General features: G+C 35.6%; 3 protein-coding genes across 4 annotated transcripts; 2 read left to right on the forward strand and 1 right to left on the reverse strand.

The window, feature by feature from the left end:
* Positions 1-6,842: 6,842 nt before the first annotated feature.
* Positions 6,843-15,862, reverse strand: LOC104087192 (uncharacterized). 2 transcript variants are annotated; one of them, XM_009591600.4, is made up of 10 exons: positions 15,578-15,699; positions 13,660-13,831; positions 13,454-13,576; positions 12,985-13,087; positions 10,925-11,032; positions 9,484-9,593; positions 9,267-9,374; positions 9,130-9,175; positions 8,755-8,886; positions 6,843-7,374 (listed from the first exon to the last, which is right to left on the reverse strand). In XM_009591600.4, exons 3-10 carry the CDS (start codon positions 13,540-13,542, stop codon positions 7,291-7,293), a joined length of 780 nt encoding a protein of 259 aa, XP_009589895.1. In that variant the 5' UTR covers positions 13,543-13,576; positions 13,660-13,831; positions 15,578-15,699; the 3' UTR covers positions 6,843-7,290. The 2 variants fall into 2 exon arrangements, with proteins under 2 accessions (XP_009589895.1, XP_009589894.1); XM_009591599.4 differs by lacking the exons at positions 13,454-13,576; positions 13,660-13,831 and having other exon boundaries at positions 15,578-15,862.
* A 2,145-nt stretch (positions 15,863-18,007) lies between these two features.
* LOC104087191 (egg cell-secreted protein 1.2-like) lies at positions 18,008-18,424 on the forward strand. Its single transcript, XM_009591598.4, has one exon. It carries the CDS (start codon positions 18,008-18,010, stop codon positions 18,422-18,424), a length of 417 nt encoding a protein of 138 aa, XP_009589893.1.
* Positions 18,425-20,660: 2,236 nt separating this feature from the next.
* Positions 20,661-21,193, forward strand: LOC104087190 (egg cell-secreted protein 1.1). Its single transcript, XM_009591597.3, has one exon. The coding sequence runs from the start codon at positions 20,712-20,714 to the stop codon at positions 21,102-21,104; it is 393 nt and encodes a 130-aa protein (XP_009589892.1). The 5' UTR covers positions 20,661-20,711; the 3' UTR covers positions 21,105-21,193.
* The last annotated feature ends 5,492 nt before the right edge of the window (positions 21,194-26,685 follow it).

The raw sequence follows: 26,685 nt of genomic DNA on the forward strand, positions 1-26,685 counted from the left end.
CACTTAGACGTCATCATCGGTTGGTGTTATTAGCTCTTCAGAATGAGCATTCTGTTGAGCTGATGAAGGTCGTCGTCTCCTCTATAGGGAAGCCCCTTAATCATTGGCTCCCCCCATCATCATCAATCACCACAATGGTTGCGGTTGGCTCGGGTGCGACATTCTTCACCCTTTTATTTTTACCCTTGGCCATAAAGGAACTTCGCATTTTGTTGCTTGTTCTCCGGTGAGGGACTCCAACAAGAAGCACTTGCACCTGAAGCATGTCCGATGGCACCCGTTCAGGTAAAAGCCTCATACGGTAACCTCGCCATATCTGTGGGATCAGCCAAAACATCCTCCTCAGGGGCGGTAACAGATCCTGCGAAAGACATGAGTTCAACAAAAAGAGAAGTTAGCCAATTTTCTTATACGTGAGGTAAAAACAAGATTAGTTAGAGAATCAACTTACCGTGATTTTTGGCCTTCCACCCGAATTGAGGGCTTGTTCTTTCCACCAGCGGGTCTCAAGTGTGGTAATATCCAAAATCTTTTGGACCCACTGGTTCAAGCCTTCAACCCTTGGCGGTGTCCACTGAGTTGCTGAAATAATGAAAAAAGAAGGATCAGTAACAACATGAAACAACCTTAATCAGAGAAAAGACAGATATTGAACTTATGAGTACGAGTACATGACTCAGGGAAGGATGGAGTTGTGGCCGGAATGAGATCACTAGTGGCAACTACAACAAACCACTGCATCCATCCACGACCGTTGTCATCATCCATGCTGGTGAGCAAAACATGGTGCCCACGTTTGCTAAAGTTTATCACTCCCCCACGAAAAATCTTGGAGGAGTAAAGGTTCATCATTAGAGCTAGGGAGAGATCTTCCCCCGTCTCATGGCATCACCGCCGAAGATATGCTACCGTCCGCCACACAGAAGGACTCACTTGCGCCAAACAGACTTGATAACGAAAGCATAACTTCAAGATTACGTGGTCAATTCCCCTGCTCAACGAGAATGGGTCCAAAGTGAAGGGGTACGTGTAAACGTACATAAAACTCCTCTTAGGGAAGGTTACTCGCTTCGCCAGATCAGGAGCGATGATATTCAAATCATGGCAACCACAGTCCTCTCATTCACAATAGGGATGCCATAAGGACAGATGGAAGAAGGGTACTCACCAACAACCCATGTGCGGGAGTTAGTAGAAGGAAACTCTCTTCAAAATCCTTAGTTGTATTGAGCCTTCCGAGAATAATACTGCTCACCATAGGAGGAGCAACATCATCAGAACATTCTTTATTTTTTGAATAGCTGGAGTTCTTGGAGGAGGAGGCCATGGTTATCAGAAGGACGTAAGAATTCTATGAAGAAAAAGGTTAAGGAAAAGTGAAAGGAAAAGAGAGTTGAGTAAGAAAAGTTGAGAGGGTTCGAAAAACTGTGAAGTGTAAAAGAAGAAAAATGAGGCGTAGAAGTAAAGGAATAGGCGACTAAAATCGTGGCCATGATTACCTTAAAAACTGATGAAAGTATTGCTAAATCGTGGAGTGACGCATGTTCTGGGCATTAAATGCGGAGAGACGTGCGCCTAATCAAGCGTTAGAAACTTTTCAGAGGAGGTCAAAAAAATTTCCGCTAAGAAAGGTATCTTCACCAACTTTCCGATGACACAAAGATATGCCACCGGAAAGCAGGGGGACTATGTGTATAGAGTAAAATCGTCTCATATTAAATACTCGTATAATAGAGTGACACGTGGAATTGGAGACAAACGGAAAGTGAGATAGGTGGAAACCAAGATCGGGGGAGCACCAGCTTCGGTTAAGCCCCCGAAAGTAATATTGCTAATGAAGACAAACGAATGTCTGCCACCCGATAATATTTAATGAAGAATATTCTGCAGTATTAAATACACATCCCGTTATAGAGAATTTTGGCATTCATAGCCTGCCGTTACACATTCTTTAATGAACCCCATAATCGTCATTTAAGAGGAACTTGATCCTAGGACCTTGCTCCCTATGTGCAACTATAAATAGTGATTTCAACAACCATTGTAACGACACAAATTTTCTGACAAACTTATGCTACATATTATCCTAAGCTCAACACTTTATTTCTTGTCTATTGATATTCTTATTATTGCCTTCGGAAGCTCTGCTCCCGGAATCAAGTTATCCGATATCTTATCTCGGTTTCAATGCTAAGTCTTGTATTATTTATTATTTTGGGATCAAATCAATTCGTTTGTCTATAAATCACATATAAATTCAACTGTACCGTTTTACGGATAAACAAGATTAGAGTACGTCCATAATTGGAAAGGCCAGTATGTCTTGAATTGAAGTTGAGATTTAAATAAAGTTAGACATGGAAGTAGTGTTTTCAGTGGTGGGACGAGTGAGTAATGCGCAAGAACTTATTTTTGAGAGGAGAATAAAGCTGAAAACGGCTACTAAGCGGAGGAGCAATTGAGGAATCCGTCTGAAGAAGGGCCTGCTTCTGATTAATTTGTTGCCGCACAGCTTACTTAAATGCATATAATAAGCATTTGAATTATTAGATTACTAAGAAAAAGAAAAAGAAAAGTACACTTTAATTTTCTTGCATTAATCTTGCGTTAAAATAAAAATAAAAAGTAAATTTGTGCTCTCCGCTAAATATAGTAAAATAAATACTTTACAACGAGATGGTTCTTTTTTTGGTTTCCCACCCGATGTTCGGTATCCGTATTAGAGCCCGACTATATCCGGATTCGCGTTACGTAAGGCTCCATTCGAGGGAAGCGCTCCCTACAAAGGATTTTTCCATACCCAAGACTCGAACTCAGATCTCTGGTTAAAGAAAGAATAGTTAGATCCACTGAACCACATCCTTTGGTGGTTGATAGTTCATATTTTAAAGTATAAATTCACTAAGATATATACTGTTATTGTCGGTTCGAAATTTAAAAATAATACTTTCCTTAATTAGTTGTTTTTTCTCTATGTCAACATCAACTTAATTAGTGTAAGAAGAAACAACATGTCAACAATACCTTTTCCCTCTTAAGAAATATTTTATATGAGGAGCTATGATTAATTTGTAAAAGCATTAGTTGAAAATTGAAATAAAGAAAACACATGAAGTTTATGGAAATTTAACACCATAATTCCGGTCACAACTACAACTTAGCATTCTATAAAGAGCTTATTTAATTGCACGATGTAGAAATATAAATAATTTCAAGTAAATCCTTTGATAACCATTAATCATAATTTTTTTTAAAAATGATGACTAACATGTTACTATTTGTAAAAAATTCACTAATAATGTAAAAACGATCTTTATATTATCAATGCACATAACTCAAATCCTTCTACAAATACGTCACTTGCACTTAAATCCTTCTACAAATACGTCAATAGAGTACCTTAAAAATATAATCTAAAAATAAAAAATAGGGGTCTCAAGTGTTTCTCGGATTAAAAAACGTCAACGAAGGGAAGATTCAAATAGGCATTGATATTGCTACACCAATTTCGGTAGAAGTATAGTTCTATTAACTCAAGCTGTTTAAATTTATATGCTCGGTTTAATTTGATTAGCAATCCGTATTTAGTGAAGACGCTTTCTTATAATAATCTTTTAATTAAGCTGATTGAGTAAATACTTTCTACATAATAAATTTTTAGTTTGACATGACTGAAATAACGTGTGACTTGCTAATAGTCTACACCGATCATATGAACAGTGGCGGACCCAAGATTTTGTGTAAGGGGGTTCAATCTTAGAAGTATATAAATTTAGTCGTAAAATAGTAGTTGTCAAGTGGGTTCAAATAAAATATTTATGCAAAATTTAAACAGATTTAATCCTAATTTATATATATACACAGTATTATTTTTTTGTGAAGCGGGTTCAGTTGAACCCGCTAGCCACCACTTGGGTCCGCCACTGCATATGAAAGCTAATTTGGCATTTTCAATTCCAGTCCAAACAGGCGTAACCATAAATAGTTCCTTTTTAAATTAATGCATTTGCCATCTGAAACTCAATGACCCACGTAAGTAGCGGAGCCAAAATTTTGGTTAAGGGTTGTCAAAATATATAAAAGTAAACAAATTAGGAAATTAAGGAGAATCAATATATAGTATATATACCTATAATCTTTTTTTACCTACCTACACAATGTATTTTTTCCGCGAAGGAATCTATAAGGTGGCTCCGCCACTGATCCACGCGATTAACTCAAATTCACGTAGCATAGAGCTTATTAAAGGAGTTTTTCCATTTCATATGTTCGAATATGAGACCATTGGTTAACAGTGGAGAGACTTTATTAGGGGCAAGGCTACAATATTGGTATGGTTTTGGATGTATTTAGAAGTTTTGCTTAGATCGTATAAATATTAGCAAATCTACTAAATATATATAAATTTTTAATTGTAAACTCAATAACTAAAACAAGTTATAGGTTCGATAGCAAATTTAGAACCTATAAACTTCATATCCTAACTCTTTCATTTCATATGCTAACTAAGACAAGCTATATGTTTGATAGCAAATTTAGAACCCATAAACTTTATATTCTAACTCCTTCCACCCACCACCGTACTGCTTGATGGTCCATTTTGTAATATCTCAGTCTACTAGTGATATTGTCTGCTTTGGGTGCAGGCCTGCACGAGTTTAAAATACGTTACTAAGGTCTAAAACATGCTTCCTTATATATTCAGTATCTCCCGTGTTTTGTAGATGTGGGATTCACTTGTGTATTATATACACCTCCGTAAGAACGCAACGTCCTCGCGGAGATTTGTCTCACCTTCATGGATTTGCCTAAACTTAGTTGAACGTCGAGGTTTGTCCCACCAACGTCCAAAGTTGTACGTGAAGTGGCGATGGTACCATTTATAACAACTCAACCCGGTAATGTTATTGTTCGCTTTGGGTCTAAGTCTACACGTATTTAAAATGCATCACTAGAATTTAAGGTATACTTCCCAGTGTATTCAACGTCTCTTTCGTATTTTTCGATGAAGAATTTGCCTGGAATATTACACATTTGCACTATAATTTAATGCAGAGAGAATTATGATAATATTCTTTTTTGGTTAAAAGTTCCTTCTTGTAATTGACTAACAGGAATGTTATAAAGCCAAAAGAAAAGAAAGTGTAAGGTCAGCTAATTCAGCCACCATTCAATTTGCCAAAAAAGAAAACAGCTGTAACGGTCCAATTTCCAGCCAATTTTGATAAGTGGGAATGTAACAAATTGACCGATCGTTTTCCATGTGCTAAGCTGAATGATTTCCGCCAATTATTGCAAAGTACGTTACATTAGTCAATGATTTTTTTAAAAGTCTTTTGCTTCTATTTGTCAAAGATTAAAAAAGACAAAAACAAACAGGAGAATGTTGTTGACAAAAGTCCCCAATTTAAGTCTTTCAGACCGTTAAGTAATATCTTAAACAATCCTAAATTCCAAACCCCACCTGTTCGATTTAATAAGAGTATCTTTTAAAACTTATATGACGTTTGTAAGTGATATATATATCACATTTATGTCACAAAGAAGTTGTCTTTTTCGGGATTTAGAATTTAATATTATAATCTTCTAAATTAATTATTTTGCCACTTCAATTTAGATGCTTTAAGATACATATTACTACATTAGACATTTGAAATTAGATATAGTGTTGATATTTGGTCACAAATACTTAAAATATAGATATTACTTAAAAAAATGTTGGTCACAATATATTTTAGGAGTTCTTTATATGATAAAATCCTTTTTACCTGGTGTGGCAGTAAACTTTCTCCTTTCTTGATTAGTTTTAAATACTTGCGTTCTTTGTGATTTTTCTCATAGAACAAAACAAGGGAAAGGAGCTGTATTTTATTTCGCTATCTTTCTTCATCTTTATAACTTTTTCTATTTCCATTCCCTTATATAGTTTTCATAGAAGCAAAAATCTGAGACTTTGATGCCATAGACTTGGAGAAGTCACTAGGCAACTACACTAACTTGACCAAATTCTGAGTGAGATTTCCCTTGGAGTCGAACTCAAAATAGACCATTTTTAGGAGTATTTAAATTGGCACACAATATTAATATGGGTTCTACAAAAGTACCTGACTTACATGTGTCAGGCAGAAAGAGCAAAAATATCATCAATACTGAATTAGCCGAGTACTTAGTTTGTCTGAAATTTAAACTAAAAATCTTAACTTCAAGACAATTCATGATAGTTTTGCCTAAAAAAATTAAACTGAAAATCTAAAATTCAGGACACACTCGCTAAGTCCTAAATAGCGACCTTTCAAAGTGGCTACCTGATGTCATTTCTACAAAGCAATACGTCAGGAGTACGAGGTTTAAAAATTATAATTAGAAAAAACAAAGAGTGAGGTAAATCAGTAGTGAGTTATAAAAACTCATGTTCAAATCCCAACGAAGAATAAACACACCAGGTGATTCACTCTATAATAGTTGAGGGCACGTGAGAAAATTCTATAACAAACAAGAAACTGGTACCTCAATAATTTATTAGCTAGTAAGACACAGTTTAAAAGGTTAAAACGAATGCTACTAGAACTTTCTTTTCTTTATTCATTTCATTTTTAATTTACCTTTGTTCTACAAAAAGGCCCAGAAAAGGAACCCAAAGGCCCAAAAGGATGGTATGGATGAAGCAATAGTTTTCCAGCTTATTACGGTATTACCATCACTATAAGACCACAATTTCTTGGACAATTCAACAGCTATGCTTTCTAATAGGGTCATAACTTGTTAATCCTAGAGGTATAATCGAAAATGAGGTAATGAATAGACCCAAAAATAGCAGAACTAATACACAATAGCATGAAATATTTAGGTAGTCTAATAAATCTTTGTTTTCCTTTATATTTGTCATTGGTCAGAGAGCCACTTTCTATGTTTCACAATCATAGAAAAGCTACATATCCTACCCAAACCACCACCCTCCCCGATCACATGTCGGAGAAGAAAAGGGGTGAAATGACAGGTTCAAAAAAATTCTGCAGTAAGTTCTATATCACAAACAACAAACTATATCATGAAGAATCACATTACAACCACATAAATAGTAATTACAGACTTGAACTGGAAAGAATCAAGCTCACCAACTTGTAAGTTCAAAGTCCAGATTGGCACCTTTGAGATTGCATTGAGGTGTAAGCTTTGCCACGATTCTCATGTCCGACTATGTGAGTGGTATTCATTCATAGACTGTTGGTTTGATTCGAGTACACAACTTTCTTCATGTACGGTTATCAGGAAAAGATCTGGTTCCATATCTCATGCTTTCCAAACTCGGACTGTGCTATCAACAGAAGAAGTTATCATGCAGCTTTCTTTTGGGTGATAACTTACGCTAGTTACCTGCAAGAGAGAAGCAACTATTTGATCTCTTCATGCATTAGAATTACTCCAAATTATTTAAGCTTTTCTATCATTCCTATAGCACGTTGGACCACTTGAGATGAGTGTGAACATGTAACACCTGAAAATCTTATGCACAATGTAACCATTTAATCATGTTTCTTCAGGTCAGAAAGCTTCTACCATGGGATCGAGAAATCATCAGACTGAGCTTTGAATATACTGATCAGGAAGAAGGTTAAGAAAGCAGTAATGCATGATTATATTTCATATATTAGCCAGAAGGGACTTTCTTTCTACTTTCAGTATGTGGGCCTGTCCCATTTAAAAACTTATTTACTTGTCGACCAGAAAACAACTTCAACGAAAAGTAAGAAGGTGACCAAGAATTTATGAAGATCGAAGGATAACCAAGTATATAGTATTTTATGCCAAATACAGTACATAATACACAGCATGCTGCCATTGAAATGGATGGAGCTAACTGAGGGCCAAATACAGTACATAATACACAGCATGCTGCCATAGTATTTTACCCCTCTCTATTCTTTTGTAGTGGGTGGTCTACCTTACGATGCTGGACCAACTCTTTCACCTCTTTTGATAAGAATAGCTTGAGTAAGAATATCTAAAACGTCAACATATCCTTAATGAAGTAGACCAAATAGGCTCTTTTCAAAAAATTTAACAATTGCCTACTCAATTAATGTTTTAAGCTTTTGAATTCCTAAATCCATTAACAAAAGAGAAAGAAAAAAAAGCTACAAATGACTTCCTTTTCTCCTTTGCTATAAACAAAGTATATATTTTTGGAATAGCTGGGATGTTGTTGGAAGGTGCTTTTGTGATTTAAACAATTACAGCAACAAACAACCAAGCCTCAACCCCAAACTCAAGTTTGGGTCGGCTATATGAATCCTTACTTATCATGTCTTTCCATTTAAGCTCATATCAGGCCAATTTTATACTGTGATATGAATTATCAAAGAGAAAAATTATTCTTCTAAAGGGCTCTAACAAATTTTACTAGAAGTGAATGATTAAGATGAAGGCATACAAGGCTATCTGGTGTACTACAACAACAACAACAACAAAAAACTCAATGTAATTCAACAGGTGGGGTCTGGTGAGGGTAGTGTGTACGCAGACCTTTCCCCTACCTTGAGAAAGTAGAAAGGCTGTTTCTGGTAGACCCTCTATCTGGTGTAACAGAAGTAAATAGCGCAAAGAATAGAATAAGGCCCAATGAGGAGATTAAATTGATTTTTCCTAACTAGTCACGTTTAGGATTAAATTGCTATTTCCTAATTAATCAGGTGCGGGATCCTACAGGAAATAGAATATGTTGCGTAGCTAGATGCATCTACAATAATACTTTACCACTAAATCATGAGCTCGGAAGCTGGACACAACTGACGCGTCGACCAGATCCCAGAAGTAAATATAGCCATCTTCCGAGCCGCCAGCCACATGTGCATCACTGTTTGTGAGGCAGCAATCTGTTTTAAAAGACTGCAAGGAGAAAACAGTACAACAGAATAAGCTAGGGGCTATTACACCACTTTACCTGGAAAGTAGACAAAATCAAGAAAAGCAAAAGGAGAACCACCAAAGTGCCAAAGCCGGGAATGGATCTTTAAGAAAACAGTTCCTATTTATTTATTTATTTATTTATTTTACTTTTTGTAACAGATAGAAGAAATGATTGCTATAAGAACAATAGACCACCACTCAGAACCAGGTTTCCGTCCTAACCTTGCAAATATGACCCTTATATTCTTGCAATAGTTCGCCACTAGACCTGTTGAAAGCAATTAAAAACAAGATGGTATGAATAACAAGGGTTACCAAAAGGCAAAGGAACAAGATGACAGACTTGCAAAAGAAATTACCTATCCAGAAGTCGAAGGGTTGAATCTAAGCAACTTGCTAATATACAGTTGCCATCATTTGAAAGAGAGATACAGTTGACAGGCTGCCCAAAATTATCAGATATCCCTCTACAGTAAAAATATACATTACATTAACTAACAATCCTTTTTGAATATAACATCCCGGAGCAGAAATGTGAAAGGAAATTTGCGATTTTAACATACAGGCAGTACATACCTACCAACTCTGATGTCAAATGTTCGAACAGTTCCGTCAACACTTCCAGCAATTATCTCAGTTTTGGTGAGACAAATAGACATGACACTATCTAGAAAGGTATCAATGATCTGCGAATTTAACAAAACAGAAGCTCAAATATGTGTTTCGTTAAAAGACCAAAGAAAAAAAGCTCAAATCTTATCCAGCAAATAGAAGATGGCCACCAAGAGCCTTGTAATAAAGGAGGAATATTTGTTCGACACCCAAAAAGTAGGCTAATTCAACGGTCCTTTGTTCAACTTCTCATGGCGACAAATTTTCGTCACTATGTTCCTTTTGTACATTTCGTGGAATCTGACATATCTTGGCCAAATCCATCCATCCAGAGGCGGATCCAAGATTTCAAGAGGATGAGTGCACTATTGTAAAGAGGTGGATATAGAATTTACATTTGACCGGTTTAACTTTAGGTTCTTAGCATGAACCCATTACACTTTTGAAAATATAGTATCAAAATTATATTCTTTTTAAATTGATAAGGATTTTCCCATATATATCTATAATCCGAGTTGAAAACAAGATCGTCTGGAGCGAGATTTGAACCGCCAATTTCACATGTAGATGTTCACCCAATAATTATTGTACCATAGGAGTCTTTGAGCTTGGGTGCGCACACATATATCTAAGTAAGTTTAAATAGATATAACATTGTTATACATAGTTTAGAAGAGGAGCATGAGTTCACGTGAACCCACATCTCTTAAGCTAGATACGCCCCTGCCTCCATTCCTCCCTCACTCGCTCAGTTTTCCTTGTTCCCATTTGATTACCTGTGGAGTATTGAAACTGAAAATAGTCCATGGACTGGATCCTATACTACATTCTGCATTGAGTGTGGAGTGTTGAAACTGAAAATAGTCCATGGACTGTATCTTATACTACATTCTGCATTGAGTTTTTTTCCGTGTACCGTCCTACCAGTTAAAGATCAAGTAGTTTTTGTTTCTTCCTGTATGTTTTACTTCTAAATCAAGTTAAAAAGTAGATTAGATAAGGAACAGAGTATTAACATAATCCAATTTGAAGATGTGTTCTTTTTTTTCCGACTTCCTGTGCTGGTCCCTGCAGTGTTACAGGGAACTGAAGTAGAAGAGACAATAATCTTCCAAGGGCAGCAATGGATGGATGTTTTTGAGGTTCAATTGTGGAACAAGTCCTTCCTTCCATCTGAAACACTGTAAGAGATCAAAGCACCGTTTACAACTCAACAACCATCCTCAAATCACATCGGCCTAGACATGGTATTTAACAAGAAAAGATTTTACACTTCATTGTCCACTCAATTTATTTCCTCAGATCTAATCTTATTTGGTTTAGCTGAAGTTTAATCCTAACTTTCTAGTTCTACTGAGAATGTTTACCTAGATAGATCTTGCAAATCAAAGAGGAATTTATTCACCTGGATTGGTTCAGTGCTATGAGATCTGCAATCCCAAACACGCAATGATTTATCATATCCTGCTGATACTACAACAGAAGCATACTCATTAAACTTCACAGCATTCACCTGGCAGAGATGGAAGAAGACAAAACTGTTACCCAACCAGTGGATGCACTGCTGAATCATTTAGATGCAAGGTAGAACAATTAGGGATTATGCTTTAAAATCAAGATACTGGCTTCTAGCAAAACCTACCAAAAATAGCCTCTCCTTAAAAACCTGAACGGCTCTTTTTCTTACAAGTACTCTGAGCTAAATTAAGGTGCTGATACACAATCACATTAGTTTGATTTAGAATTGTGCATTATAAGATCATACATTAAGATAGTGAAACAAACACTTATCAGAACTGCCGCTGAAAGTTTCAGAAAAGGTTACAGAAAAATGACCTCCAAGGCCCCAATCACGAAGGAAATGCCAATAGGAAAAGGTATGAGTATAATTGAAACAAATACGGGCCAGATTTGCTGTTGTTGCTAAAACTTGAAAAGCACAAAAGAACCCATTCACCGGGATTAACCCTAGAACTTGAAAAGCACAAAGAACCCATTCACCAGGATTAACCCAAAGTTGAGGCTTTGAAGCATCCATAAAAGTAAAATAGAGCTTTACAAAAACATAAATATGAACTACAAACTCTCGAAAAAGTAATAGTTATAAAGTAAAAGAATTCCAAATAGAGGATACTAGTAACAACTTGACACTTCAAGGCAAACAAGATATACAATTTCTGTTTTTTTAATAAAGTTAGCAAACACGAATCAAACAAAAGAGGTAATCATCAAATTCTTTTATTGGTGAGATACATGATGATAGAACAGCTATAGCTTCAACACATTCAAATTAATAGCCAAATATATACCTGAACACCTAAAAGAATTTCTAGTCAGCCATTTTAACAAAATGCTGGGTTTCTTTCTATTCATGTACATATTCTACATTGATATGTAGGAAGCTTAAGACCGTCAAAAAGCGCAGCATAAATTTGTAGATGCATTGTCTTCTTGACTATTTTTTGCTGTCTATGTACTAGGCCAGATTCGGATTTCAGATTCTTATTTAAAGCTCATGCTAAGCAAAGCAAGAAGCAGTTCTGAATAAGACCAAGCATGATTAAGACTTCAATACTAAAAGTAATCAAGAAAGGACCACATTAAATGTGATCCAGTTGCGGAAGTCTCCACAGTGAAATGAAATTGAAATTTGATCACAAACATAATAACAAACATATCAAAGCACACACAAAAGAGTGGAATCTTAAAACAGTAAGATAAATATACTCCTGGGCCATGAACCTTTGACATTTTACCACCTGTTTACATTGAATAACTTAGAATACACAGATTATCAAGAACTGACCCTATATTTGACATCGGCTTCATTTATGATGGCGTAAATGTTTTCAGATGTGTTTTACCCCTTCCAAGTACTTTCTACAACTTAGTTGCCTTATTTGGACAATCTCTTTGAATGAAGAAACTTTTTTTTATGAATATTATTTTTATAATTATCATTTCGATAAGTTGAGTGAAGAAACTATTACACCACGACAAGGATAGTGATTCACATTTCCAGTGGTAGTCATTGCGTGCTTGCTCTTAATAGAATTCATACTAAGACTAGTCTTCACTACACACCACTACCACCACTAAGCATTGCCATGGACCATCAGAATTATCAGCTACAAATTAACACAATCTTCGACAGCTAATCCTATCATCATCAATTCACCGTCACCACTCCATCACCGCCTAGTATAGCTTAATGCCAACCTATATTTCCTGAAACCGCTGCAATACAATCCCACCCTGCACCCCCTTCTTTTTTAACAGATTCCTTCTTAAGGGAGTTTCCTATAAATTGTTTCAATGGTCATACCTGATACTTTCTCAGAAAATGTTTATGAAAAAGATCGGCCTCCATATAGTATACTGATTTGAACAGACCTTCGAGTATTATACTCATTAAAATTTCCAACAAAGCTTTCTTTGCATTCTAAATTAGGAATAAGAATCAACCTCACTGTCATGGCCACGAAATTTGCGAATTACACGACCTGTTGATACGTCCCAATAAAATACTTGTCGATCGCCACCACATGAACAAAGTTTTGAATTATCCCTACAATATTAAAACAGTAGAAGCATGCGAGCCATCAAAAATTTGCATCACCAAAACATCTTTGGAATCAGGCCAAACGAATGATAAAAATAAACCATAAAAGCTAAAATCTAGGGACTTGAATACTTGATTATACAAAAGGACATAATATCCAACATAAACATATACATGCATTCATGATCTGTTGTTATTTCTCTACAAGTGTGCATGATATATTACTATTTACTACTCTTAACTCAAAATTTTGTTCTTTGCCTTGACTTCTCCCTTTTTTATCAGTAGATTGTCTTTTCTCTTTTATTCATTATCAGATCACCAGTTGACAAAGACAGAAACGTATAGCACTTAGAAATTTAAGCTTTATACCAGGTTCTAGTTGAAAAGTTGAAAGTCCTGGGTAACAAAAGGTTCAAGTGCTTCTTTTGGAGTAGGAATCTGGAAGCACATGCACTCATTCGGAGCAACTTTAATGAAGTTCTGGTTTCTCACCTGGAAATGTTAGGAAAATTAGAATTTGGGAGGATGCTTGGTTGGGGCACTCCCCTTTAAAAGACTTATTTCATGAGACTTACAGCATATCCTCTCTACATAGTTCTGTGATAGCTGAGTTATCTACTGCTCAAGGGCGGGATCTCTTCTCAGAAGAAACTTGAATGATTGGGAAGTACAAAGTACATGTCAACTTCTACATTTGCTTGGTAACACCAACACCTCTCTGAACCAATCAAAGACTGATTCCATTACCTGGAGGGTTAAAAAAAGGTATTTATTCGATTAAATCATGCTACAAGTGGCTACCCTCTTTTGACAATAGAGATTTTGGCCATGGAAGAAGATTTGGCACAACACAGTGCCCCTGAAGGTATCTTGTTTCACTTGGTTAGTGGTTAGAGAAGCCTGTCTCACTCAAATAAACCTTATGTGGTCTCCAACTTTGAAGCAGATGCCCCCCTTTGCGAAGAACATCCTGAAGATGTCGGTAATCTGTTCTTGCATTGTAAGGTCACTCAGATGCTGTGGATCATGTTCTTTGGTATTTTGGGAGTAGCTTGGCCTATGCAAAACTCTACTGTGGAGTTTTTGAAGAGTTAGAACAGATAGAGGCTAAGCATTCAATAAAAAAAAAAAACTAGAACACGATTCCCATTGCTATTTAGTGGACGATTTGGACGGCAAAACTACAGAACTTTTTTTTTTTTGTGAAAGAAGAAACTACAGAATTTTTGAAGGCAGATCAACAAATACACTTAGCCTTAAGTTGAGAAATTTTTCTTTGCTTGTTTTTTTGGTACTATCTGATCTTCATAAAAGATAAAGATGGAGATTTTAACAATTTGTAACTATGTTTCGACACACTAGCTTAGTGCTGTGCTTCACTTTTGTTACTGATACAAAAAAGTTTATCTTTTCACCAAGTTTGGAAGCAAGATGAAACAGCAACTCATATTCTATCTTCAGGTGCTGAACCTGCCACACTCCGTCTAAGATATTTACTCACAGGTTTCACCTAAATATTAATCTAAACAGGAATAAACTAAGTCTCAGGTTTTCCTCACCAGCTCTTGTAAAACATCCATGGATCTTCTTATGCATTAACACTGAGCTTGATTGGAGTAAATGAGGAAGGGTGGAAGGAGAGCTATTTCTTTTTGGTGCGCCGACTACTTGTATAGATTATTGGGTGGCTTTTGTAAGAACCATATATTGGTGTAGGCAGTGGCGGAACCAGAATTTTCGTTAAGGGGTATCAAAATATATAAAAGTAAACATATCGGGAAATTAAGGGGAGTCGATACATAGTATATATACATATTTATTTTTTTTACCTACCTACACAGTGTATTTTCCCCGCGAAGGGGTGTCATTCATGTAAGGTGGCTCCGCCACTGGGTGTAGGTTCTTTCTTTTTGGTATATTGCTTCTATAGGTAAAAGAGGAGGGTAAGTGAACATGTGATGGATTGGATACCTTTCTATATTCAGCTTTTTTCAAACCTCCAAAGGTGGATGTGAGGGAAGAAGTATATACTTCCTCGATCCAAATACAATGTCAATTTCTTTTCCCAGGAAGATGGAAACAGTATTTCAATGTCAACATTTCATCTTTTAGTTCGTGTCAGAATTATGTCCACTTTTGCTAGAATAAAGTATTCACATAATCACATGTAATATAATCTTAAAAGGTTTTCCAAGGAAAACCCTTTAATAATCGTCCAGATTTATTTTTCTCTACTTTGTACTACAGAACCCCAAAAATGTGATTATTCACATTCTCCAGCTGAACAAAGTATGATCCTTTTCTCTCTATTATTTCTTCTTCTTTTTTGGTTTTTTGAACGGTTAAACTGACCTTGATCAAGTATATATTCAACAAAATAAGCAATTCAAAAGAAAGTTCATATATTATAGTAATTCCCAGCTTAATCACCACATACAGATATTGAAATAAAATTAAGAGAGAAGAAGAAATAGAAAAAGAGAAGAATGCTACTGAGTGACGTTGACATCGCGGACTTCACGGCCGTGAGCTTTGTAAGTTTTGATGTGAATTCCACGGTGAGGATTCCATAGCCGTATGGTACGGTCCTTGCCGCAGCTCAAGATGTACTCACCATTGCTGTTGAACCTTGCCGCTAATACTGCTCCGGCGTGCCCTTCCAGTACGTGTACCTTTTGCTTCGGCAATTGTACAGCGGTCATCTTTGCCGGTAACGACAATGGAGTTTTTCAGTTTCGCGCAGGAGCTCAATTTGCTCTATAGGAACCCAAATATTGAGAAATTTGTCTGTTGTTCAATAATGGGCTATAAGCCCAATAAGACTTTGGGGCTAGCTTGATGAAAGCCCACATAATTATATAGATCCAACAATAATTCTAGAAGAATTAACTCAAATAGTCGTCCGCACAATCGCTTAAACTAAAAATAATCGGTGGATGGACAATATATGTAATCGTATATAACTACTCCCTACGGTCCAGAATAAGTGACCAATTTTACTTGGGCACACCCATTAAGGAAATACAAAATTCTAAACAAAAATAGTTAGTGTGACTAAACTATCCTTAATTAAATATTGCATCATAGTTAATGTGAGGAGTAAAAGACTTTTTAGGGATACGTACATAAGGGTAATTTTGGAAAAATAAATTAATTTTTTTCTTGATTATATAAATTGACACTTTTTTGGGACCAAAATAAAAAAGCAAATTGGTCACTTATTGTGGATAAAGGGAGTAATATATAATTCATATACAGGGGCGGCCCGACCAGTTCCGTGGCCTAAAGCCAAATTTTATGAGGGGCCTTAACTTTTTTTAAAATAATTTATTTATTTGAAGTCTATTTTCTATCGTTTCTTAGATACAAAGTTATTAATAATTTTCTTATAATCAATAACTCCTAATAAGTCTTTCTTAATTGACAATATACCTAATCTATTTAACTTTTTTTGAGACATTGTTGATATTAGGTAGAATTTTATCAATTTTAATTTTAAAAATTTCTTTCCGCTGAAGCGACGGTAACAAGAGTATTTAACATTATTCCATAAGTAATATAGGCATTGAAAAAAGAATCAAATCTTTTTATTTGACCGAGTGTATCAATTGATCTTTTATCTTCTAATTGTACTATTTTTCTTAATATTTTTATTTTCGAAAATAAATCTAAACCACCAATATCGAATTGATTATTATATTTTAACGAACATTCAAGATTAAGGCAATATTTTTTCAAATTTCCATCATCTAGTGATCTTAATTTTTATCGCTAAATAGAAAACCAAAAATAATTTCATATGCTTCGAATTGTTCAAATCTATTTTGAAATTTAAAAAAATAGTTGTGTCTAATATGTATAAGGTAATCAACTCCAAAGGACTCTTCGAAAGATTTTGAGATTTTATTATCAATATTCTCATCAAATTGTTACTTCCTATATCATACGTTTCTTACAAAATTCGGGTTCAATATTCATTTCAAGTGCAATTTTCGTGGCAGAAATCATAGCAGTTGCAAATCCTTCTTTTCTATACCTGTTAAAGAAAGAAATCAATTTTTTTCACTTCACAGAACCATTTTTTAAACTTATACATAGCATATTAGGCGTAACAGAAAATGACACCCCCCCCCCCCACACACACACACACAAATGTGGGCCCTAAAACAGTTGTTTTACTTGCTTTATGGAACGACCGTCCCAGTTCATATATATATATATATATATATATATATATACCGACTAAAATAATTAGTATTGCATACGGTCCGCTTTTTATGTAAAGATTCCAAAATTTTATCAAGTATTTTTTTTTTGTATACTTCCTAACATATTTAGTCCCACAACTCCTTTAACACGGCACTTGTATGGTTTAACACAAAACACAAGCGCTTAAGGCAAAATAGGATATGTCTTAGGTCATTTCTTTTTTGCTTATGCTAGTTATAGCTTTAATTTCTTTCTACTTGCACTAAATAAAATTTGTTGGTAAATGTGATACTTTTAAATTTGTACGTACATCTTAAATTCGTTAACCGAGTTTTTTTATTTCAGGGTCTCAATAGTAGATTTTCAAAAAACATAAAAGAGGCTAGAAGCTTTTTGCTCGCATTGTCTTTATTGAGTGTAATAAATAGTGAAAACCAACTCTACCTGAGCTGACATATTCATCGTATTTCCAAATTATAATTACAGGACTTCTCATTCAATGTTTACTTAACTATAGCATCCCATTATCTTCGTCCATGTCTTTTTGGATGCCACGCAATTACACCAAAAACATAAGTTTCAAAATGTCATTTACTCAAAGAGTCCTCTCCTCTCCCTCTAAACCCCTATAAAATCCCCTATTTTACATCCAACATTATATTCCTCACCTTTTCCTTCTGAAAAATTACACATCCATATTTCTCTTTTTCAACCATGGCTTTGAAATATTGCACTGTCTTCTTAATCATTCTTGTTTGTTCAATCACAGATTTAAGCCTTGTTAATTCAGCTAGAGAAATACCAATACTAGCAAGACTTGACCAAGCAGATGAAGGAAGTATACTAGATTGTTGGAATGCACTTGGGGAGATAAAATCTTGCACAAATGAGATAGTTGCTTATTTCACAATTGGCACAATTGATATTGACTTACCTTGTTGCCAAGCCATTTATGTCATTACACATCATTGTTGGCCTACTATGCTAACTACCCTTGGCTTCACTCCTGAACAAACTAATATTTTGAGGGGTTATTGTGATGCTTCTAATTCTGCAACTAGTAATGTTTCATCTAGTTCTAGTCCTGCTCCTTCTCCATTGGTGCTGCCTTTGGACATAAAGAATGATTAGGGAGTCTCAAATTATAGGCCAAGTTTCTTAATTACCATGCATGGTTAGAGTGCCACTGAGTTTTCTGTAGTTTTATTGAGAAGATTAGTACGTTGGGAAAATATTGTATTTTTCCCTAGCTCCAATATATTATTATGGCTGTTAATTAATTTTGTGAAATTATTGTTTTGTCTCTTTTTTCTCAATAAATTAGGTTTAATATTTCGGTGATATAAAGATAGTAACTGATAAAATTTGATACGCATGTCTGGCCTCGTGGCTTTCTTATCAATCTTTGAATTTGTCACTTCAAATAGTCCAATATTACTTAGAATTTAATTTACACCCACTGATGGTGTAATTAAAAATTACCATAATCTAACCAGACATAAAATATTATTTGTCTTAATTTTTCGGGTTAGTAATTTTATTTATTATGAATATAAAGTTACTTATAATTACTTTTTGAATGACTTAAGAGTTATAACTTTTTGCACACTCAATATTTAGCAGGTAAAACAAGTGTTAGTTTTACTGCTAATTACACCCTCTTAGAGTAAAATGGAATCAAGACCAACCACGGTCCAAAATCATTTGAGGCCGGCAGGTGAACATAATTCCAATATGCACCAATTTTCCCCAACAATTGGAAACAAAAGATGATGAAATACAATTGAAGAACAACAAAAAATGACTGTATAAATTGGAATATAAAGTCTTAAGGTGGTAATACAATTAAGTCGGGATTGAAGTGAATAGAGAAGGGGAGGACAGACTTATAAAATCTGCTTTTATAAGGATGCCTTTTTATTTTCTCCTCCTCGTTGTCTAGTTTCACCGACCTCAAAACCAAGTAGATAATTTCTTTGTAGGGGCTTATGAAAGCCGTAAAGCTTATTTAACATATCAATGAGATGAAATCACCTTGTGAATATATGGACTAAAAGAAAAATTTAAGAAATTTCAGATTGGTGGTGAATATATTGTTGTTAGTGTAAGGTTCAATTATTGAAATTTTACCATATGGTACCTCGAAATTAAGAAAATTGTGTGAAGTTTACGCATAAAAACTTGTGATCTGCATCCTTTTCCTCTTTTTAGTTTCCGGTAAGAGCTTTTCAGTTTAATCTTTCGTTCACTCAATCAGTCTATCTGGGCGTACTAAGGCGGAGAAACAAAACAAAAGGAAAAGTTAAGAAAACCTATCATGATTTTTATCTAAGAACATTCACCATATACAGCTTAAGAGAACTAACAAGGGAATCTTGAACTAACAAGGGAATCTTGGTGCTATGCTAAAAGTTATTGCGATTAGAAGGTCATGAGTTTAAGGCGCGACCACGATTTCTTGTAGAAATGCATGATAAAATTGTGTACATCATATCCAATGTAATCTGGCGAGAGCGAATATAGGATTTAAGCTCTATGAATTTAATAGTTAAGACTCTAGCATTGAACGTATTATATTTTTAAAAGTATGGAATCCCGCCTACTATTTATTACAATATTAGTATATCTTACAAACATAAAATTATGCTCCACTTAAAAATACTGGGCTCAGAGGTGGCATATGAGACTCTATCCGCCCTTGGATTCGGCCCGACCTTCTCTAAATCCCACGCATAAAGAGAGCACTCTTTTAATTTAACAACGAGGTGGAGGGATGCTTTACTTCATTTATATATCCATCTTTTTAAATAATATTCACAAAAAAGAAAAAAGGAAAAAACATGCACAATTTCACCTTCAATTATATGGGTGACTCCAAGTAAGCTTAGCTCATGCATTGTACTGGGAGTACGTTTTAAACATTTGATACTGAAAATTAAAGTCTAATTTGATTAAACAGTACGCCATAATGCATGAACCACGAAATATTATTATTTGATGAAATAGCCATTAATTACTAGAATTTGTAATTAAATCAAGCAAACCATCCTAATATAATGTCATTGGTTAATTAACTAAGAATAAGTAGAGCTTCAATAGTTATTTTCAGAACTAACGAAAAACCCTTCAGATGCCATTATTTAATAATTGGACAATTCATCATATCTATTCTATTTACTTCATTCATTATAAGCATTAATCAGATCAGTTATACAAAAAACTGTAATGTATTTGTTTCTTCTCCACATTAAATTCATAACTCTTCACTTTCCTATCCCCCATAAATATTCCGCTAGCTCTTCTTCATATACAGTATATATATAACAGCTCCACAATTCCTTTCTTCTACGATCGATCATCACACGAATATATATATCCCACTCCTTAGTTATATACTGTAACGTATTATAACAACTACATGAAGAGTCTCACGATCTTTAAAGTTGTGCTACTACTTACCCTATTTTCATGGATCAATATTCTTCAAGCTCGACCTTTAACCACAAAATCTAGTACTAGTACGCTTTTGGCACGTCTAAAGTTAGAAGATGAAGAAGGTTCGTCGCAGTGTTGGGATTCATTGTTGGAGCTCCAAACATGCAGCGGGGAGATCGTGCTTTTCTTCATTAATGGTGAAACTTACCTTGGTCCAGATTGTTGTGGTGCCATTCGAACTATTGAACGCCATTGTTGGCCGTCCATGCTTGGCTCAATTGGTTTCACTTCCGAAGAAGGGGATATTTTGCATGGATATTGTGATGCTAGTGAGTCTTGTTCAACCCCAGAGATACCATCTCCTTTGGCTCCATAGCCTATTAATTTTAATCATGACAAAAAATTAAGGGTTTTTGAAGTGTTTTTATCTATCAAGAGTATTATGCACGAATATATAAAGCTTTGACATGCTTGATGCTTGAGTTTATTCCACATATTCTTTTTTGTTTTTGTCATGTAACTTTGTTTAATTACTAAAGCTAATGATAGAGTCCATTACTCACATGGTCACTCAATTATCCAAATTATCGGCTAAAGTCACTTTTCTTTCTTTTGTAACAACAAAATTACTTACTATGCATATAACACTCAGAAGGTCACTCAACTAGATTTACCAAATTTTGAATTGTCAAATAGCTATTTTACCCTCTAAATTATAAATATTTATCTTCTTTTTATTTTATTTTTACTTTTTAATATTACGATTTTCCCTTTTTAATTTATATTATGGACTTACCTGTATAATAAATAAATTTTATTTATAAATTAAAAAAATAAAAAGTATTTAAGCATATATAATGCTCGAATAACAAAATAATGAGTATAGTAAAAAAATTAATTAGAATAATTTATTCGTAATAATTTTAGTATTAACAATTGAGAATGAAAGAAAATAAAGGTTGTAAAATATATATTCCATGCACATATGATTTTTCCTGCTTGTATAATTGAAGCAAGCAAAATGGTGGAAATTACAGTGAGTTTCAGTAAGATCGCTCATTAATAAATTTGATAAATATATAACCAAAATAGAATGGGATTAAGGAAAGGAAAATAAGTGGCTCACCGTATACTTAACAAGTTTTGCTTTCTTCATTATTTTTGACGATAATGAGAAGAAAAGAAATGTAGTAAAAGATTAATTTGAAAAAAGAATATAAACTTCCATTAATTAGTTTAAAGAAAAATGACGTTCTTCTTTCTGCAAAGAGGATTAAGTGGATCTTTCTTCATTTTCATTTTGTACAGAATTCCCAAACGACTAGAAGATTACAAAAAAAAAAAGTGAAAGAATGGAGTAATTTCTGATATCTCCGAAAACAAAAATGAGAATTTACCCAACAATTACCTTCGATTTTTTGATATTCAATCGGGAATTCACATTCGAGAATTACAATTTCACTAATTTTCACTTCTGTACAAAATTTGAGAAGACACATTTGCCCCAGAAGAAAGCCGAAACTTACAGTAGTGCCCTTAAAAATCATCATCTCCACGACCGCCGTCAATGCTACGCCGGGCACTGTAATTACTCCTCCAAATCCGGCGATATTGCAATTTCCGTTGTTTTCTCATAATTCTCGAAAACCCTCCAATTTTCGCCGCCGGCACTGACGCTTTCTTAGGCGTCGCCACCGCAGAATTCCGTCCATTTTGAGAACCAACGAATTCTCCCATCTCCGGAGCAAAAAATCCTTTACCCATATGGCTAAGAGTGTCTTCATACATATTAAACCCAGTCAGAAGAATTCCATCTAACCCATGAACAACAAATTTTGACCCGAGATAAAGATCCGGGTCCGATACCCGAACTCCATCAACGGTGACGAAAACATCGTCGCTATTGCTCTTCCCGACCAGGATACTGTAATGGGGCAAAAGGGTCTCGAGGTACGGAGAAGTAAGGTTCCGGAGTTGGGTGATGGTGAGTCGACGAGAAGGGATGACGTGGCAAAGGAGTGCGGCGACGTAAGCATCGGCGTCCGAGGCCATATCGAGGGTGTAGAGAAAATGGTCTTTTGGAGCGAAGATAGTGAACGCCGATGAAGTGTCGGCGACTGTGGAGAGCATTTGGAATTGGACTTCGGAGGTGTCTATGGCGTTGCTGAAGAGAGGGTAGCCGCGGTACCTTATGGCTGCGAGGAGGGTGTCTAGTTCTTGTGGGGTAATGGTATTGTTTTTGTAGGTGGTCCTTGTGGAGTTGACGGCGGTGACGGTGGTTTTGGTGGTGGATTTTGTAGAGTTGACGGCAGTGGCAGTGGTGTTGGTGATGGGTATTCTGGAGTTACCGGCGGTGGCAGTGGTATTTGTAGTGGGTATCTTGGAGTTAACGCCAGTGGTGGAGGTGTTAGCGTTGGTGGTGGATATTGAGGAGTTGGCGGCGGTAGCGGTGGCGGCAGTGTTAGTGTTAGTGGCGGGTATTGTGGAGTTAATGGCGGTGGCAGTGGCAGTGACTTTGGTGGTGGGGCTAGTGAAGTTGACGGCGGCGTTGGTGGTGGAGATGATGGAGAGGATGAGGAACAGAGTCATGAGGAGCGATGAGTTAGCCATGAGAGAACGGTTTTTGGTTTGGCGGTTTTTTCTGTTTTCGAGTTGAAATTGGAATGAGGGGAATTGTAAGGTGTGGAGCGTATATATGTACACAATTTCTTCGGTGGATCGTGGCCGTTGGATCAGTGTAACAGTGTGGAAGTATTGATTTTCTTTTTCTTTCGTAAATTCAAAATTTTAATTATGTTGAAAATAAAATAGAAGTTTTTGAAAAACGTATTATTTATAATCAAAGTTATAAATTATCCAACTAAGCAAAATATGAAGCAGATTGAAACTCTACTATAATAACAACAGCTCAATTACTCAATTATATGAATCTTCTTTATTTATATTTTTCATTCAAATCTGTCGCAATTTAATAGTAAAAAAAGCTAATATCATAAAATCTACCATTCATATTTCTAAACTATATCGCAAAGTCTATTAGATCTACTGCCATATCAGGATTATATACCACTGAGTGTAAAAAAGGAAGAAAAATAAAATAGTTTACACAACTGGCCACCTGATATTAGAGGGGTCCAATTGGAAATGGATTTGGTACTGAAATTCAATTCTCAAGTCCATAGCCCAAATTCCATGTGCCTCATTCATTGACTAGATTCACAGTTCAAAGAATACAAATGAAAAATACTCAAATTAAACAGATTTCAGCAATGTATGCAGGTACTTTTGTTTATCTCAGATAGTTAACATAAGAATAATGAAAATTCAATTAAGCAGTAGTACTCAAAAAATTAATGAGATCTGAACTCTTAACAATGTAAGAGAAGGTTCCATTGGTACATGAAGCTGTGAACTATATATCCACATCCTCCCTCTGTTGATTAATGCTATATGTACGTATGTAATCAATAAGAATTCAAAGTTTCGAAGTGGTGCGTCATGAGTCAGTGTTATTTATTCTAACTTCAAATTAAAATAAGGTATTACAAGTTAATTTCTATTATAAACATTAATTAATAAAATAATTAATTTGTTATCACATGTTAAGCTATACCGGCAATATAAGTAAAATATCTTTACACAACCTCTGTACATATAATTAGCTTAAATCCATTTTCTATTACTGCATTAATTAAAGGTGAAAGAAAACATGCAAAATCAAAGTCTATATCTTTTTTAACTTATTCAAGTCAACCTCATCATAAAGCTAGGAAGATGATTTATTTGCTTAATACATCATATTATAGTTGAACATAAAAGCTTAAGAAACAAGTTTGTGCTATTTTCTGAAAAGTTTAATCCCTTGTTTACCCAAAAAATGGATAGAGTTGAATTTATACGTAGTTTCGAAGATATGTGGTACAACTTAACACAAAATGCAAGGATAAATAAAAATGTGAATATAGATTAGAGAAAAAGTAATCTAGACAAGGCAATCACGAACAGTGAACCTTAGGATTTAACAAAAATAGAATCAATCTAAGAAACTGTAATGATCACTCTTTCTTTTAGAGGAAATAATACTTTTGTTATAGTGTAAATCTCAGAAAAAAGATGTCTTTACAGAAATGATAACCAAGCCCTTTTATAGTGGAGAGATTTGGCTCCAAGTATAATAAAATAAACATTCAGTGTGAGACACATGATAAATCAGTTTTTCCATAATTTCTGCCAAGATTCCCTCTAGTGGGATTACAACGGAGCTCGATCTTGCTTAGAATCCTCGATTTTAGTTCGAGCTTGATTTCGACTCGAATTTGTGATCTTGGTTTGAGCCCTTGAATTGATTCCAGGTCGATGTAGGTTGGTTTTTGAATTATCAGCACGATAGATCTACCCGCGTCATAGTTCTATTCTTGTTCGAGTTTGATTATGATATCGATCTCATCGCGGACCGGCCTCTCCGGGTTCTAGGTTAGTTCGTGCCCCCTTCGGGATCTTACTTCGATACACCACTTTTCGAACCGTACCAGACATGCCAAGGCTGAAATCTATTTCGACCGTATACACATAGTCCCCTCGTTTCTCAGAAAGAAATATGGCTAGAAATGATGTAATTTTTAACAGCTCGATCGGATTATATCTTGTCGTTTCTATCAGGTTCGGCCACGATGCATATGGTAGTTGTCCCGTCGGTTTAGTCTTTCAAGGCATTTAATGCATGTTAGGCGGTGGTCGGCCACTGTTGATAATGAACCGTCGTCGCTTGAACCTATAAATAACTCTCACTTTTATCTTTTACCATTTTTACACCTTCTATCTTCTAAAATCTCTCAATTTCTTCTTTATACTCTCCAACTTACTAGAAAAGCTGTGATTTCTTTCCGAAAGGACCTCTCAATTCTACCAAATCTCTATCAATTTCTTCTACTCCTTACTTTTGAATTCAAAAATGGCGAAAACATCGCAAACCGTTCCTCAGAAAGAGAAAGCTTCCTCTTCACAGTGTATCGCCGATTAGACACCGACGGAACCACGGCCAGAGGAGTGTGTCCCTGGGGCGTGCATCCTTACTTCAGATTTTAAAGTTGATAAAGGTTCATCGGTCCTTGGCCGGTGTGATCCGGTATCGAGGTACATGTGTTTGATTACTGAGAAGCACCTCGATCTGTTAAAGAAGGACTGCAATTGGGGCGAAAAAGAAGTGATAATACCTACCCCTGACAAAGATATCACTTCTTACGTGAAAGGGTTTTTGAACGTATATACTTACCCTTTCACTTTGGGTCCCCTCGATTCCGTCGTTATCGACTTCTGTCGACAGTATCAGGTAACCTTAGGCTAGGTCCATCCTTCTTTTGTGGCGGATTGTTATCCTGATCCGATATTTCGTGAGCAAAATCGAGGGAATGTCGTTCACTCTCGATCATCTTATCAGGTTGTACCGTCCCCGACTTTTTCGGGGAAGGTTAATAAAACTCCAGCGTCGTGCTACCAAGGCTTTGTTCTCGAGTATTGACGAGGACATGGACCGGGATTGGATGAGCAGGTTCGTTCGAGTAAGGACTTCGGACCTGATCCTGACTGAAAAGATGCCCTTTCCCGAGGAGTGGAATATGAAACGTAAGTGTGATCTTGATGTTGCTTCTATTTTGTTCTTTCATTTTATTCTCTTATTGACACTCCTCTTTTCATGATGTAGCGGTTCCCTGGATGCCCGGAGCGGTTCCCGACCTCAAGAATTGGGTACGGGATCTTGTTTCGACCTTCACATATGTCGAGCGCTCATGGCGTGACTTGTCTAAGGGTCGGTGGGAGGCCAAATATTACGGTAAGCTCATTTCTCGGACTCCGACGAGGCATTTCTCAAAATATTTTTTATAAGGTTTTCCTATATGCAGGTTTGGGTAAAGACGCGGTCTTGAGACCTCTGTCTAATGAGGAGGATGTTTCGACCT

Source organism: Nicotiana tomentosiformis, chromosome 5 (assembly GCF_000390325.3).
Source record: "Nicotiana tomentosiformis chromosome 5, ASM39032v3, whole genome shotgun sequence".
Lineage (NCBI taxonomy): Eukaryota > Viridiplantae > Streptophyta > Magnoliopsida > Solanales > Solanaceae > Nicotiana > Nicotiana tomentosiformis.

Coding starts and splice junctions, on each gene's coding strand:
- LOC104087192 (XM_009591599.4), bottom strand. CDS start 15,786: ATGACCGCTGTACAATTGCCGAAGCAAAAGGTACACGTACTGGAAGGG. Junction 11,033..12,984: donor TTCGTGGCCATGACAGTGAG/GTTGATTCTTAT, acceptor CATCTCTGCCAG/GTGAATGCTGTGAAGTTTAA. Junction 9,176..9,266: donor ACCCTTCGACTTCTGGATAG/GTAATTTCTTTT, acceptor TGCTTTCAACAG/GTCTAGTGGCGAACTATTGC.
- LOC104087191 (XM_009591598.4), top strand. CDS start 18,008: ATGGCTTTGAAATATTGCACTGTCTTCTTAATCATTCTTGTTTGTTCA.
- LOC104087190 (XM_009591597.3), top strand. CDS start 20,712: ATGAAGAGTCTCACGATCTTTAAAGTTGTGCTACTACTTACCCTATTT.